Raw genomic sequence first — 17342 nt, 5'->3', positions numbered from 1 at the left:
ACACAACTACCATTCACTGGATGTTTATACACTACACATTCTGCAGAAAGTGGCTCATGAGACTGTTGTGAGTAACAATGCGAGGTCAGCCACTTGTAAACTACTCAAAGTAGCCCGTGGCATCCACAACCATGTAACAATGTCACTAGAATCATATTTTGAGATGTTTAATGTGAACCTTAACCAAAGTTCTCAAATTGTATCTGCATAAGATGGTGATATTATTACATGAGCAAGGAACTTTTAATAGCAAAACAAATAAACTACTTAGGTTGCTCAATAACTTATACAGTGCCATGAAAAGTATTTTCACAACAAGCAACAACTGCAAACAAGCTTTTGCGATAACTGTCAATGAGTCTTTCATGTCAATGTGGAGGAATTTTTGCCCCCTCTCCTTTGCTGATTTAATTCAGCCACATTGGAGAGTTTTCAGTATAAATGGCTTGTTAAAGGTCATGCCACAGGATTTTAGTCCAGACTTGACTTGGTCACTCCAAAACCTTTATTTATTTTTGAGCCATTTAAAGGTGAAATTGCTAATGTGTTTTAGATCTTTGTAATGCTGCGCTTGAGGTCACGTTTTGGGGTAGTCAAAAAATGTTTTGGACAAATGTGAGATGAACCTTTGTTATCTTTTTCTTCAGCAGTGGCTTTCACCTTGGAACTCTTTCATGAATGCCATTTTTGCAGTCTCTTGTTAAATCATGAAAACTGACCCTAATTGAGGAAAGTGAGGCTTGTAGTTCTTTAGATGTTGCTCTGCGTTCTTTTATGATCTCCTGCATCAGTCATCGTTGTGCTCTTGGGGTAACTATTCCACATTTTTCCCATATGTGGATAATGGCTCTCGCTGGAGTCCCAAGGCCTTAGAAATGGCTTTGTAACTATTTGCTGGCTGATACATTGCAGTTACATTGTTTCTCCTCTGTTCTTAAATTTCTTTAAATCATATGGCTTTTTGTAATGTTTAAAAATGATTCACTTTATCAGACAAGTTTTATTTAAATGATTTCTCAGTTCAAAAGTGTGGGTGTGCCACAAATCAACTTTCCGAAAAATATGGTTAATCACAGTTCATTCTTTATTTAGCAAGGGGGAAATTAATCTTTCACATAGGGCCATAGTGTGACAAATGTAAAAAAAAAAAGTAAAAACAGGGCACTGCACTATACCACAATGTTTGATATTAATAATAATGAGTATTGGGCCCTTAAGGCATTGGGCAAAACGCTGACAACAGCTCTTTTTTAGTCCTTAAGTTTACAAAGACACAAGTTTGTATACTGTGATATCAGGGAGTGTGTTTGATTTTTACCAAAAATGATTGAGCTAAAAGTCAGGGGAACAAAGTAGTTGAGGATGAGTACAGAAAGAATATTCAAAAACTGTTTCGAGGTCAAGATCGCATTGCACATTTTGCAGCACTAAAAACTACCCAGTACACAATTATAAAACATTCCAGGAATTTAAATATTTTTCACAAATTATAGCAGTGGGAGGGTACAATTTAATGCTACTGTATGGAGTTTTCCCTTTCCTTACAGACGCTGTAAGAATAGAAATGCTGTATAAAATCAAAGTGAAATCATCAGTTCATGTTACTTGCCTAAGAAGTCAGGAAGAAATTGTGCTTTTTAGCAACTAAGATTATCAGTGTGTAAAAGAACAAGCTACAAATAAAAAAACACAGTAAGAATGTTTTATTTAATTTGTGAATTTGAATAATCAACAGACAATGCAGAGGCACGATATTCATAGTTTTTTTTTTTTTTTTATAAATACAAAACAAGAGAGACAATGACGAGACTTATGCATCAATGTTTTTTAGAAGTCCTGACTAATGGAATGGACATTTGCTGCACATCGGTTTACATCATGCCTCCAGTTTGACAGAGTCTAAAACACTTCTGGCCTCCTTATATTCTTCTGAATTTTCCAGATCCAACTCAACTTCCTGAAAAACAAAGAAATGCCAGACAAATCAACACTGAATTCACATTGTATAGTATCTTAAAAAGATTGCGACTGCCTAGTTTAATACCTGCAGCCCCAATCCTTTACCTTCTTCATCTAAATTTCTAAATATCTTGTTCTTTTCCTGAGTCTCCCAAAATAACGTCTTTCATGACAGGAATTTTCATGACAACTGATCTGCTGATATGTTTTAAACAGAAACACCTATTCTGAACTCCACCTTACCTGATGTGCTGGCTGACAGCAGGAAAAAAGGAATTGCAATATTACTTGCCACAAATCTGCTACTTAATTAATTAATTTTTATCTTTATAGTACTTTTTCATTAATAGTGGAATCTGAAAAGGCCTACCTAAAATAAAATTAACCCAAATGTTTTTTATTTACCTTTTATTTCGTGCACTTTGGTATTATGCATTGCCATGTTATACCTCAAATTACACTAAATTAATTAAAAGCCCTGTGTTGGTATGACAATAATTAATCTTACTTTTAGGTGATGGGTTATAAATGTCTGAGCAACACTGAAGCAGTGCTTACTGAAACAAATATTAAAACAAATATTTGTGGGCGTTTATGCCATTTAACCTTAACAAAACCCAACATGAGTAAAGCCAGGAATTACCAAAGAAAAAAACCTATGTTGAACAAAAGAAACCAAAGAAAACCATTCTACACATGGCACTGCATCAATTGTCCAATTAGTTAAGAGGTTCATACAGTAAATAGGGATGACTTTTTACATTTGGACTCCACAGGGCACTAAAATACAGTATTGTGGGCCAGATTACTACAGATGTGTAGCAAATGGTACAACCATTATGACCAAACCTATAGGGTTTTTAATTTATTTAAAATAGTCACAAGTCAAATGTATGTAACTTCAACCCATCACATGCGTACACACAGTTTGACTAAAAATGCATTTTACAATTACTTTTCTGTAATATTAACCTCACAAGGGTGACTGATTTGGTCATCGAAGAGAAAAGGGTGTTTAATTCATGCTTACCAACATCTGCTGCAGATCAGCATGAGCCATGGCTAAGCGCCGGTGACAGTCTGGAATCATCATTTTTGACTCCTGCAACACCTCCATCTGTTACACATGCAGAAATCTTGGTTATTATCAAGACATACATATCAAAGAAAAGCTTTTTTTCTGTAGCCTCTTTACATCGCTCTTTATTACACAACAACCAGAAACGGTAAAGAAACACATGATGGGGAATTCTAACAAGTGTGTATGCACGTGTGCACGTTTGCGCATGCGTGTTCCATTTGTAATGTGCCCAAAGCCAGAATTTTTTCTCCTTTCTCCTTAAGTATGTGTCATTATATACATTATAACGAGTGCCCTTTTTTATTTTGCTTCCAACACCAACTTAAGGGACAAAATTTTCTCTTGCTGGCTAATACAGCCCATTTCTGTAAGGTGCCATTGTTACGAAATAATTTTCAATTCAATTTATTTTATTTGTATAGCGCTTTTAGCAATTTTCATTTCCGCAAAAAATAATCAAGGTCATTTACTTCAACCATCAGTGTAATAGTTGATCAATGTGTATACACACATTCTTTCTCTTACTGAGGAATTAAAAATTATGTTTTAGCATAATTTTCTTTGCTCTGATGCACTGTGTGTTATGAAAGAATTCTATCAGAAACATCATTAACATTATCAGTAGCTTGTGCTATAGTAGCTCATCTGTATGATCAGACAACATGGACTAACTTTTACTCGCTATTCACATTAAGGAGTGGGTGCCCCATGACCTTCTAGACAGTTCCTTGGTCTACATTTGGTAGGTACTAAACATTGCATATCACAAACACATGACTCTTTGAAGATGTTCTGACCCAGGTGGCTAACCATCACGTCAATTTGGTCCATGTAACTTATTTCTGCTGCCTACACATCAACTTCAAAAACTGGCTGCTCACTTGCTTCATAAAATACCCCACTCTGTGAAGGGTGCGATCATAATCAGATAATCAAGTTTTTCTCATCACCTTTTAGTGGTTTTATTGTAATGACTGATCGGTGCAACTGTGAAACTTTCCAAAAACCCACATATTAATTCCATGTTTTTTCCTTCATTCACACCTTCAAACTCCATGGTCTTTCCTGATTTTTATTTCTATCTACATTGTAACACCTGAAATATGCAATAATCTCCTTTGAACAGTTGTTATTCAGATATTATATTAAGATGTGACTGCTACTTATGATCTGTAAAACCTTCATAATAGCTCTAATCTGAGGTGCTTTTGATTGGTGATTTTGAGGCTGGCAACTCTAAATTTACTTCTCCTCTGCAGCACAGGTAAGTTTTAGTTTTGCTTTCCAGAAATAGTCTTTATGAGAGCCACTGTTTATGACGGTATTGTTCTTTCCAGAACAGCTGACCTTTGTGACTCTTGCTGTTGAACCAGGTAAATTACTGGCTAACAAACCACACCCATATGTGCTCCACTTTAACAAGTTCCTTACTAATTTTCTGCTGTGTTTTTTTTTTTTTTTTTTTTTTACATTTTTACCTGTTTTTTGATAAGATATTCATCCCCTGCTTCAGCTTTCAGGCGCTCAATTTTCTCCTCCTGCTGTTTTGCTTCCTTAATGTACAATACCTCTTCCTTAGCCAGCCTGCAGAACAAAAAAAAAGTATAGGAGACACCATGGACTGCAACAACTCAATCGAAATGAGAGGCTACATATTTAAACCAGGGGTTGCTAGAGAGAATTCTATCCACCACATGAGCCCAACATGTAGTGCACACATTTGCGTCTGCCAATTGGATTCAAACAGGTTGTTTTATGAGGTACCAGCTTCTGTTGAAGATGATCGATTAATGCCCAGAAGCTGCAACAATAGTTCCCTTAGGCATGCTTAAACTAAATAAAATTCAGAAGTGGGCTGAATATATATATATATATATATATATATATATATATATATATATATAAACATAGATGTGTTTTCATTTCAACAGGCTCAAATAGAGAAGCGATATTCACATGACATGGTGATGATTGGTGATGGCCCAAGGGGCCCAATGTGATATTGAAAAACATTAACATGCTTGGATCAAAAGTACTGGTCAGTTCTCAAAAGACTACCTTTTCCTTAGGGAGTGCTTAATAACAGCAAGGCATCTTTATCAGTATATCTCTCAGACTGATCATTTACCAAATCTGACCTACAAGTTAGCCTTTAACACAAGACAGCAACTGAGCAGAAAGAGTGAAGGCTATCACATAGTTCCTCCTTAAGATACACAAAGCCACCCCCATAATCTTTATTTGAAGTGTTGCTTATGCTAGGTCACAAGGCAGTTGAACAAATTTTAAGTGAGGTCACAATGATGTCATTCCCGATTCACAAGTGTTACTCAAGCCACACAGGATCACCTTCCACACCAGACAGCATGACCTACTGTATTTTGCTCATGTTTTGGTAATATGCACACTTTTATGCATTCATTGGTAGCCAGATAACTGACTTTATAACTGAGGGGTTTAAATGAAGAATTGTATCCAAGCTAAGTTTAAAGCTAAGAGAATAAGAGTTATTTCTTGTTGTGTCCACCGCACCTTGATGCGCTTACTGGTCCAGGCCCGATTGACCGGGAGAGAAAAACACACATGCAGGCATGATGTCTGAAGATCTCCGTTTATTCTCAGCAAAGAGAGCACATTTAAACGGTGCTACGTCCCGAACATCAAAAGAACCAGTCATTAACAACGATACTTAACTCTAAAAGGTAGTCCCCAAATTATAAATGAACGTCCAAGATTTCTAATAATGGTTATACATCAGTAATAACTTGCTGCTCCCGTCAAGTGGTTGCCAAGGTAGACCATCCGATCCGCATACCACTTTGGCACAAATAAGTATAAGTGGTACAGTATAATCCAAAACTTTACTTTAAATCAATTACATTTTCAACAAAAGAAATCGTCAAATTACACAATGACAGATGAAATTTTGTGCCCAAATCTCACTAATGTGCGTAAAGACCAAAGACTAGCCCATAGACAGAAAAGTGTATGAACATACATCACAGCTTGTTGCATAGGGAGCTGTGTAGTTGCAAACCAGTCAGAGTGATTGTGGTGAACCCAGTGCCCACCAAAAGATCTTACAATGGAGCAATTGAAAAAGGTAGATAAATTTAAGTCAGATAAATCTCTCTCTTTTTTTTACTTTGAGTGGGTGTGTGTTAACTTCCTGGGAAAGAGATGCACTGTAGGAAGAAGGCAAGCCGGCAGAGGCACTGACATGCTGAGAAACCTTGGGTCCTGGCATTTATGTGGATGTTACTTTGACATGTAGCACCTACATAAAATTGTTGCAGACCAAGGAAATCCCTTCATTGAAACACTATTCTCTAAAGGCAATTGTCTCTTTAAGCAGCAATATGCGTTCTGCCATGCTACATGAATGCTCAGAAATGGTTTGAGGAACATGATATGGCAAATGTAGGTAGATTTACTGTTTGGCGAGTATCTGCCATATGGTGCGTACATGCTTGTACACCAAAATATTTGTGTAATTATGTTTTTAAGTATTTGTTTTGGTAAAGTGAGTGGAAGCAAACAAAGTTTTGTGAGTAATGGTGGTTTGGTAATGATAAAATTTTATCAAAAGGATTATGCATTTTGAAAATGATCACCAAATGATCTGTAAAATCAATTTTCTCTTCAAACACTTCAAACAGGTAATTTCGGACTCTGGTTATAAGTGTTAGCCTCCAAATTCCCTAAATCTCAGTTGAACATCTGTGGAATGCTGGACGACTACAGAAGCCTCATCTGGCAACTTAAATACTTAAGGATCTGATGTTAACATCTTGCAATCAGATACCACAGGACACCTTCAAAGGTCTCAAAACTTCAGGGTTGTTTTGGTGGTAGAAGTGGATCTACACAATATTAGGCAGATAATTTTAATATGTCAAATTCAAAAAGTGCAACAATATTACATGTATTATATTATTTTTAATAAAGAAATGTTCAACTTCAAAAAATTATGTTTACTTATGGTGCAAGGTTGACCTTGCACTTGATAAAATTGAGTGGACCAACACCAGCAGATTCTGGACTTCTGAAGGTATGCTGTAGTATCTGGCACCAAGCCATTAGCAGCTTGGTTGTAAGGTGGGGCCTTCATGGATCAGACTAATTTTTCCAGCACATTCCACAGATGCTTGATTGGACTGAGATCTGGAAAATTTGGAGGCCAAGTGAACACCTCAAACTTCTCGTTTTCATCAAACCATTCTTGAACCATTTTTAGAGCACATTATCCTGCTAAAAGAAGCCACTGACATCATGGAATACCCTTTTCATAAAAATGTGTACTTGTACTGTACAAGTTAGGTGGTGTATGCCATTCGCGTTGTAGTAGCATCCACATTAATGACAAGACCCAATGTTTATCAGTAGAACATTGCTTAAATTATCACATAAATGCTCACATTGACAACCTGACTAGGGATTTTTTTGTGTGGTGATTCATGTAATAATGAAAAGAGAAATAAAGAGCGGTTCCCAGCTCTACCCAAGGCTAAAAATGTTTGCTCTTTAGTCAAGCATGGGCTATTTTATTGGTTTTAGCTCCCATATAATCGACATTAAATAATAAGAAAATAGACTTCATGGCTCTCTTCTGAGCTTTCTTAGCTACTTTGTATTCAACATCTTTTTACATACATTTTAAATGTGCATTTAACATTGTTTTATTGATGCAAATGTAAAGGTCAGTTGTTTAATTTTTGGACCTATTAGTTTCTAATTATCCAAGAATCCGGGCAAAAAGCATCCAAAATACTCTATATATACACACCCACACTCACACGCGCATTTAGACTGTGTCAGGTGGCAAATGGACCAATTTTACTTGATTGTTACTGAAAACAGGCATTAGGAACACTGATAAATTTTAATTATTCATCAATTTTAGCCAAATGAACTAAATTCGGCAAATAAACTGCAGAAGGCAATGGACGTAAGTGTTTAAAAATGTCACTATTGATAATGATTGCAGGTAATGGGCTTTTTTCCATCTGTCCAATGATACCACTTGTCTGGACTGATGTGGCGTTGCTGTTTTTATTCATGTGTTGTGGTCTATGAGGTTCTCTTCTACAAATTATTATTAAAAGTGGCTTCTCTTACATGGAATTACACCAGATTATTCAACCTTAATATTTTAAATTTAGTATTTTTGTTACAAAATTGTGACAGTGTCTGGACCATATACTCTACTGATGTATTATATGACTATGGTAAATATTAAAGATTAAATCTTTAATATTTAACATAAAGTCATATAATATATCAGTAGAGTATATGGTCCAGACACCGTCACAATTTTGTAACAGCCCATGTAGCACATTGTGTAAGAATGAATGCAATATCAATCAACACACAACAATGCTGATCGTTTTAATACTCACAAACAATTCGTTCCTGCTGAGACAATTTTTAAACAGGAACCAAAACACATCTAAATGAAAGGGCCAGTTCAGTAAACAAAAACCCAGTTTTCTTTAAGTAAACAGTCCAATACATTGGGGCACAGGCAGTCGGCACTGTGGTTGAAGAGGAAAACAGTATGTGAGAAATAAAGGGATGATTAAGGGTTTTTTTTATTTTAAGGCAAAGGTGCTAAATTATTCCAGTAAAGCTGAAGGACAAGCTAATGGATGTGTCGTGCTAATGTTAATTTCTAAAGCTGAAGCTCAACTTCTTTAAGATGGCGCTGCCAATGCAATTTTGCTGCGCTGTAATAGAAAACGCTTCGTACTGGAAAATCAAGGGAAAAAAGGAATCAGAGGCGACACACATTCCATTGCCTTTAATACTGTAGTTTTGAAGTGCCAGTGCCTGCAGACAAAAAGCAAATTGCATTTGTCATTTTATTAAGCTCTGTCTACTGAGCTAGACCCAAAAGTGAGCAGCTGGATTGCAACAGTACAATACACACACAGAAACACACTAAATAAATAAATAAATAAATAAATAAATAAATAAATAAATAAATAAACACACGACTTGGTTGATGCTTTAGGCATCCTACTGGGAAACCTGGAATCCACGTGAATTTTACCTCAGCTTGTACCACTTTAACATTGTTGCAAACCAAGTTGTGTCATTTCAAAGCGAAGGTATCACAAAATGGCTGTGCCGTATTTAGGCACACTGGGAAAAAAAAGGTTCAGTAATAATTTGGGAAATACGACAAAAGGTTTAAAGTGTTTGACCTGGTCTGTAGATTCCCCAGGTCTCAATCAGACTAAGCATCTATGGGATGTGCTGGACAAACAAGACCTCACCTCACTGCTTACAGAACTTAAACATTTAGTGCTTGGTACCACAGCACACCTTTAAAGGTCTTAGAGAGTCCATTCCTTGACTGGTTAGAGCTGTTGTTGTGACAAGTGAAACCTTCACAATATTAGGCAGATGATGTTAACATTATGGCTGTTTGGTGTATTTATTTGGCAATATTTCTGTTAAATCTAATGAAGGACATTACTTAACATTGCAAATTCATTGTAAAATGTAATGTAAGTATGCTGTTTTACTTGGATAGTGATTTGGCCATGTTTTAGTATAACTTCATTGGCTATTAGGCAGATTTGTTTACCATGGTAAAAGTTTTAATATAGGCTTTATATCCATGGTTTTCCTAATGGGAAGTTACATGAATAGCATCCTCAGTGTTAATTATTTATATCACACATCAAGTCACGCAGTGCCCTATGAAGTACATGCTTTGAGAATAAAGATTTTTCTATATAAAAAGTTTGGCCTTGCAGTAAAATCTTGGCAAATAAAACCCACACACTCCAAGCTGTTACAGCATGCCATACCTTTCTAAAGCAGCATTCTTAATCATTAATTTTTGTTGATTCCGTGAAGCTGCTTTGCAACAATGACAACTATTTAAAGCGCTATATAAATAAAACTGAAATGAATTAATTGGTGGACTGTTCTCATTTTATCAACAACACTACAGAGAAAAAGAAAGACATTATCTGAAGATGCAGACAGGGAGGATATTACAAGCACAAACCAGGTGATGCTGGGCAATTTTCCAAATTGAATTGGTTCATTCTTATTAAGGTTTTAATGTAATTATCACAACGTTTTAATCATGTGTGAAACTTTCCATATTTCTTTATTCATCCTTTGATGCCTTAATTAGGGGCAGTGTTAACCTAAAGGGTTATGGCTCAGAGTTACTGAGCAGAAGGTTGGCAGAAAGTCACTGCCACTGTTTGGTCCTTGAGTAAGGTCCTTAACCCTGCCTGTCCAGGGGTGCCGTTCCATGACTGACTATGTGCCCTGACCCCAAATTTCTATGCTGGGATATGTGAAAATAAGTATTTAAATGTACAAGCGAAAAATAAGGGCTTAACTTAACCCTAACCCTTAGCACTGTGGCATTGCACCTTTAGATTTAGGTCCTACCTTGGGGTCTGTGTGTGGAGTTTGCATGCTCTCTCTGTGCTTGGTCTGTGTACTAATGTGACACAGAATCAAAAATAAGAGATTTTTTTTTTTTTTTTACATTTATAATAGAGATGGATTCGTTTATTAGCCAGTGACCAGAACCGGTTGTTTTACAGCTTAATTGGTTATGAACGATCAGCCTCAAATATAAGCAATTCTGTTTTGGAGCCACAAGCTTCCTAGTGGTGCAAAATAGATGCATTTTTATGCTGTGACTATCAAAAGTCCTACGTGTTAAAATGCCTCAGATGAGCAGTTTTCTCCAAACTCTGCAAGTTCAATTCAATTCAACTCAGTGCAATACTAAGTGAATTAGGCCTTGTTTACAAAGGCATTCATTTTTGGATAAATGAACGCGCTCTGAACGTCCCAGATGTTTATGTTGCTTTTTGTAGTGGTGCTCGATTGACTTCTACACTGGCGTTCGTTTGGCTCTGTCTAATGCCAGTTTGCAGCCCAAATTATAATTTGTGTGTTAACGTGTGGAGGCAGTGTTGGGAACTGAGTAAGGTATGATATGAAATCAAAGTAATTTTGCTTTTTTCCCCCGCATTTCCCCATGTATAGCATGTAGGATCATAGGATATATCCGGTTCTCCAAAGCGTAAAATGAACGCGAAAACGCACTAGAAGCGTTTTCTTTGCATTCGTTGGGATTTGAATGGCAAGAAAAAGCTGCATGCAACGTTTTTTGACGCCGTAAAAAAAAGGAGGCGGACAAACGCACGTCACCGAAGCCCGTGCGAACACTCTCATTGATTCCTATGCATCATAGAATATGTATCTAGAAAACCCTCGACACTTGATCCGCACTCACCGGACGCTGCAAAAACCAGAAAAACACTTGATTTTAACGCCCGTGTAGACAAGGCCTTAGTCTCAAAACCCACTCATTACACACGCTTACAACCACACACCTGCTTACAACTGTTCAACACACACTAGTTCTCAAGTTGGGTTTTGAAATTTTAGAGGCATTGGAGGTGGAAAAACATTAGGAAATGCCGTTTCCTAATAAACCTACAGGTTTCTTTATAATCCTCCAAACTTTTCCACACACTGGCATCCTGTGTGGTAGGAGTAATTTATTTAAGGTTGTTAAAGGGTTCAAGGTTTGCTTAAAGATTGCCAGTGACTCTGCTGTACAGACATCTAGAGGAAGTTCATTCCACCACCTAAGTGCCAGAACGAAAAAAAAACTGTCTAGATGCACGTTTTCCTTAATTCCTAAGAGATAGTGGGACCATCCAGGCAGTGTTGTAGGATCAGAGAAAACGTGGTGAAGTGCGGAATGTGATAAGTGGGTGCTCGGCTGATGTGGATAGGTAAAGGAGGCCAGTGGAGGAAGCGAAGAAGTGGGGTGGTGTGGGAAAGTAGGACTCATTTATAATAATCCAGTGGCCCAATGCATACAACTATCACAATATAAAGTATTATTTATTTATTTACAGTAGGAAAGAACCTACATTTTTTTCTTTTTTTGTCACCTTGTGGCTTTAATCTATCATCTCATGTGTTTGCAGTTATTCCCCACACAAAGACGCAGCTCACTCAGGTATATGTTCATTATTACCTATATTTTTTATTATAATGTTTTAACCTGTTCAAGAGACCGATACCATCTGCAATCAATTAATTACATGTCAATTTCTGCTCATGCTACTGCTCTTGTATTTGTTTGTTCTGCTATAGTGATGGGGATTTACTGACAACTGTACATGCTCAAAAGAAAAATCACACACATATTTTGACCTCAAATAGTAAGGGAAGGGAAGATCTAGGTGCTGATTCAAATTGTACTGCAGTTCTGTTATTACGATTTGAAAAATGTGTCGAGTCAATATAAAAGTTTTTAGGTACATGAATTGCCGCAAAAAAGAATTGTTATATGTAATTTAAAAAAATTTCGTCCCTCTTCAACAGACTGTCAAAACTTCTAGAGAAGAATAAAGACATTATCTGATAAAGACATAGACATTACAAACACAAACCAGGTGGTGCTGGGTAAACCAATTAAATTGGTTCATTCTTATTAAGGTTTTAATGCAACTGTCGATATGTTCTAATAATGTGTGAAAATGTCTGTATTGCTTTATCTTTTGATGCCTAATTTATGATTTTCCCTAAACTATTCAACACATTGGCATCCTGTGTAGTAGGAGTAAATTATTTGCTAAGGTTATTTAGAAATAACAGTTATGGCTGATAAACAGATACAGTAAAACATGCTCAGTAAACATTTGGCTAAAGTAAAATGTTTAACTTTTGCATTCTAAATTATTGTTTAAATGCTGCCCTTGGTTTTTAAGTGGGTAAATTTATGTTACAAGGAATAGGCTACATTTAATTACTCAAGGTTAATTTATTTGGTATTAAACATTTAAGTTATGTCAACTCAACATTTAGTTGACTATAGAATTCTATATTTGTTCTGTCATAATTTCAATGTGTTTAAAATTAATACACAATGTTAAAAACAATACAAATAAAACCAAAAGGTGTGCCCAAACTTTTGACTGACTTGTTCCAGTTCAAAATGTTAAATAATTAAAGATAAAATATCCAAAATCCTAGGCTAGAGGCCCAAAATGTTTGTACACTGTAAAAAAAAAAAAAGCTGGGTGGTTTCTGTAAACACATTGGGTTGTTATGCTGGGTCAAAATTCTGGGTTATTTCGGGTACTTTAAACACAGAGTCTCTAGTGGGTAAAACAGCAGATTTATTTTATTTTGGGTATTTCTAACCGGCAATCTTTGGTAGAATACGAATATGTTATAATACATAGCACCTGTGTGATGCATCCTGTACTGTGCGTTTGCAATATACCCAATGTTCTCAAACCCTCGAGAGCCTACTTCCAAGTCAAGTCCATTCTTTGCGTTTTTGGAATTGAGAAACGGCATGACAACCTTTCTGGATTCTTTACTTTTGAAGTGGGGGGCATGCCAGTTAAAGCTAAAAATATTTTATGGTAGGTTTATATGATTTTTTAACTTAAATTTTAAATGTTTGAGGTAGGACCAAGCTCATTCCTATGTTCATTCACTTTTCCACCTTTTAAGTGGCACTTTGATATGGGGGTGTGGGAAGTTCATGTTTTTATATTTTGTGCCAATAGCCGACTATACTGTATTTTATGAGAAAAGTGTGTTTGTAGCAAACAAATAAAAAGTAAATTACTAGAAATCTTCATTAAAGTTGTTCGCGGGAAGTCAGTGGCATATTTTATAGTTGTCAGAAGAAGCGATTGGGGTATGTTTAATAACAGTTTTATTATGTCTTCTGTTTCTGTCTAATCCAGGATCATTTTGGGAAAAAAAGAAAAAAACCTGGTTGTGTTATTTTGACCCAGCAGTTGGTTTACACTTTGAAGAACTTTCTGAATTCTTCACTTCTGACTGGATCATGGTCAGAGCACTCAGTATTGTATAATAACTTAATGTGAATTTTTACTTATTCTTTAGGAAGTTGTGGTAGGGGCAACCATATTTTATAGTTCAAATTAAATGCTTTGACATGGGAGTGTGGGGTTAATGGTTTTTTTCCCTCATTCTGTTTTTTATTATTTAAAAAATGCATCATCATTACGTCATAGTTGAAAATGAGCTATATTTGCATACTTATGAAATAAATATTGATTATAGGTTGTAAATTCATCACTTAAATATTGTATTCATCTAGAATTTGAAAAGGGGTGAATGTTCTTTATTAAATCCAGACAGAGCGCCGTATCTTGTTATCCCTCACACAGTAAATTGTGAGGTAAATTAGTCAGAAATATACACTAAATTCATGTTCACATTATGTACTTTTGTGTATTTACAAGAGAAAACACGTTTTGCATTAAATCCACATGGAGCTGTACGTCTAACAAAAATGCTGGACTTAAATGTCAGTTATATTGCAAGACTAAGTGATGGTGTATAATCCACAGGTGGGACCAACATGATGTGAATGATATCTGCAAAATATGAAGATGACTGGAGCATTGTTCCACGTTTTATGCCATGGGGATGAAATAAGGAGACCTGACAGACAAGTTGGAGTCAATGCTATTGAGACAGACTCTTTAGTGGAAGCTGTTGATGTTTGTTTTAAAGGGTTTTTTTGTCTTTTATGTAACTACACTGAGCAGTGTCTTTCCACCTGGGAGTTTCTTCAGCATACTGTAGATCAGATTGATGGACTTGTTAAATTTTTGAGGACAACAATTTTTTCAGCCTACATTTAAACAACAATATTTTGTTTAATAAGTTTTATTGTTTTTGTTCTTAATGTCATTTTAAAGAAAATAAATTAGTAATAGTTAAATAACTGATAATATTTTAACTATGGGGAATGTTTGATGTCATGTGGGCATTATAAGATTTGTATTAAAAACCTCTATATAAAAAGTGTTTAAACATTGTTTTAAATACAAAAAATATATATAATTCAAGTCAGAGTTACAGGGGTCTATTGGTTTTATTTTTTTTACAGAGTGTTCATTTTAGATTTATTTATAGTTATATTTAAAAAATTGTCACCTTGGGATTATATGGTTCTGTCTGACATTTTCGTCAAGATTGAATTATTCACATTTTCTTATTCTGCGACAATCTACATTATGTGAAGTTGTGTACATTTTGGGTCTTTTTTTTGGAAAAATAAATAAATAAATAAAATGGTATGTGACAACCCAGCAAGAGTGTTAATGTTACCCACTGGTTGGGTCAAATGAACAAACCAGAATTCTGAGTTAAATGGTTAAACCCAGCATTTGGGTCAAACCAACCCAGCATGTGTTCTGTCCAATAGTGATTTAGTGGCTGGGTTAAGGTTGGGTTGTTTTTTTTAACCCAGCAGTTTTTAGTGTATATATCACCCAGTAACTTAATTATCTTCCCTCAGTAAATGGATTATGCTACGTAAACATCATGCGGAAGGCCCGGGATTAATTCCCACTCCCAAACCTCAACCACTGGATGCGGTGCTGGTCCCAACGTTGGATAAAATGCGAGGGTTAAGTCAGGAAGGATAAGTAAAAACCTGTGACAAGTTGTGTGGATCAGATGAACATACATTGGCATCTACATTAGGACAAATATAACGTAAGAATATTTGACAATGTACTTTTCAGCACTTTTCAGAAAGAAAAAACACCCACCCTTCATTAAATTCTTTTTTTCTTTTTTTTTTAGAAATTTTGGTTTACCAATACATACATTTTATAGTACATAAAATAAAAACAAAAGAAAATAAGCATATGCATAATCTTCTCCTCTAATAGACTGTATGAATAAAGTTCTGGAGTGAAAATGGCAGGAGCAACCCTACCATTTTATGGGACCGGCACTGCACTGCAGTGGCTGGGCTTTGGGCAATGCCCAAATGTGCTAATGACAATGTGGTGTATATTGTATATTGGTGCTAAATGTATCCAGAGAATAAACAGGATTTTGACTCTAGACTAGTACGTTGTAATTGTAAGTATTCACAGTGCCAAAGCCATCTTAAAAGTTGGACGTCATCTGAGATTATGAGCATGCTGGCCAGTTCAGCTCAGTTTCGGAAAATCCCCATAAGAGGCTGATAATGACTCAGCTGTTCTTCAACTTAAACTGAAAGCCCTTACTGAAGGTCCTTATCGAGCTCTCATATTCTCTCAAGTCCTCTTATTGTTACGTCTGTTAGTGTGCATTTAGGCTTAGCATGCTAGTAACAAAAAAACACAACGTCACTTTTTGCGGATCATATGAAATATGATAAGTAAACAAAATCAGCCTGAAAACTAGAGCGTGTTAGCTAGCTAGTGCGGCCGAACGTTATCACGGTTACTATCTGCCCCCCTGCCCACTCATCCTTCCCAGGTCCCGTTGTGTAGCCGCGACCTAACGTCAGCTCTCGAGAGCTAGCATTAGTGCTAACAAAAATAATATTCCAAACATTGCTCTTATGTACACTTACCGTTTTACAACTCCAGTCTTTATTTTTATCTGGCGTATTCTTGGATCCGACATAATGACTGTGATTTGAGAAGGGTAGTAAGAAAACACTCCTAAATAAGCAAATGAAAATGCACTCCAAATAAAAGCTTGCCAAGGCTTCTAAAAATGCAACTGCGCATGCGTAGATCCAACCTTCTTCTGTGAGGATTTTACCTACTCTCAGCCAGCCTATAGATGCATTACCGCCAACTGTTGGACTGGAGTGTGGAACATCAGATTGGCAGAAACAAAAGAAAAAAAACTATATTAAATTATATCTATTAAATCAGTTTGGTTTAGATACTTAATCAGGTTACTATATATTTTCCAGGTCATTTCCCCTCGTAGTGCTTTATTTGTTATGTGCACAAGTATATGGCCATTGGTGGCTCAGTGGTAGGTGTTTCGCAGAAGGCCTAGGTTCAATTCCTGACCAAACCCCAACCACCCCTGACCAGACCATACCTCAGCCACTCGATACAGTGATGATCCCAAGCCTGGATTAAATTAGAGGTTTGGGTTAGGAAGGGCATCTGGTGTAAAACCTATGCCAACTTGTGTGTGGACTGATCTGCTGTGGAGGCCCCTTGACGGGAGCAGCCGAAAGACGAACAGTGTAAGAATTTTGTAGCAGATGCCATCTCTTTGGTTATTATATTGTACTTTAGCACTGGATTAAATTTTTACTTTTTAAACGATTCATTTTCCTTATCATTTTTACAGAACTGCTAGTTGTGTTTTTTTTACTTGTACTACTGTATTGTTTCCAGTATGTATGCTTGACTGTTCTTATGTTTTTCCTGGCTTTTGCTTGGTCTCTCTTATATTTGATATGTTTTTCTAATCAATTGTGTTTTTTAATCTGAATGCTCTA

General features: G+C 36.1%; 1 protein-coding gene across 1 annotated transcript; it reads right to left on the bottom strand.

The window, feature by feature from the left end:
• Positions 1 to 1688: 1688 nt before the first annotated feature.
• Positions 1689 to 16616, bottom strand: tbca (tubulin cofactor a). Its single transcript, XM_053479170.1, has 4 exons — positions 16449 to 16616; positions 4519 to 4624; positions 2990 to 3076; positions 1689 to 1957 (listed from the first exon to the last, which is right to left on the bottom strand). Exons 1-4 carry the CDS (start codon positions 16499 to 16501, stop codon positions 1877 to 1879), a joined length of 327 nt encoding a protein of 108 aa, XP_053335145.1. The 5' UTR covers positions 16502 to 16616; the 3' UTR covers positions 1689 to 1876.
• Between the last annotated feature and the right edge of the window lie 726 nt (positions 16617 to 17342).

This window comes from Clarias gariepinus, chromosome 19, assembly GCF_024256425.1.
Source record: "Clarias gariepinus isolate MV-2021 ecotype Netherlands chromosome 19, CGAR_prim_01v2, whole genome shotgun sequence".
Classification (NCBI taxonomy): Eukaryota; Metazoa; Chordata; class Actinopteri; order Siluriformes; family Clariidae; genus Clarias; species Clarias gariepinus.
The sequence above is the reverse complement of the archived record's forward strand: the minus strand, read 5'-3'. Positions and strand labels throughout refer to the sequence as shown.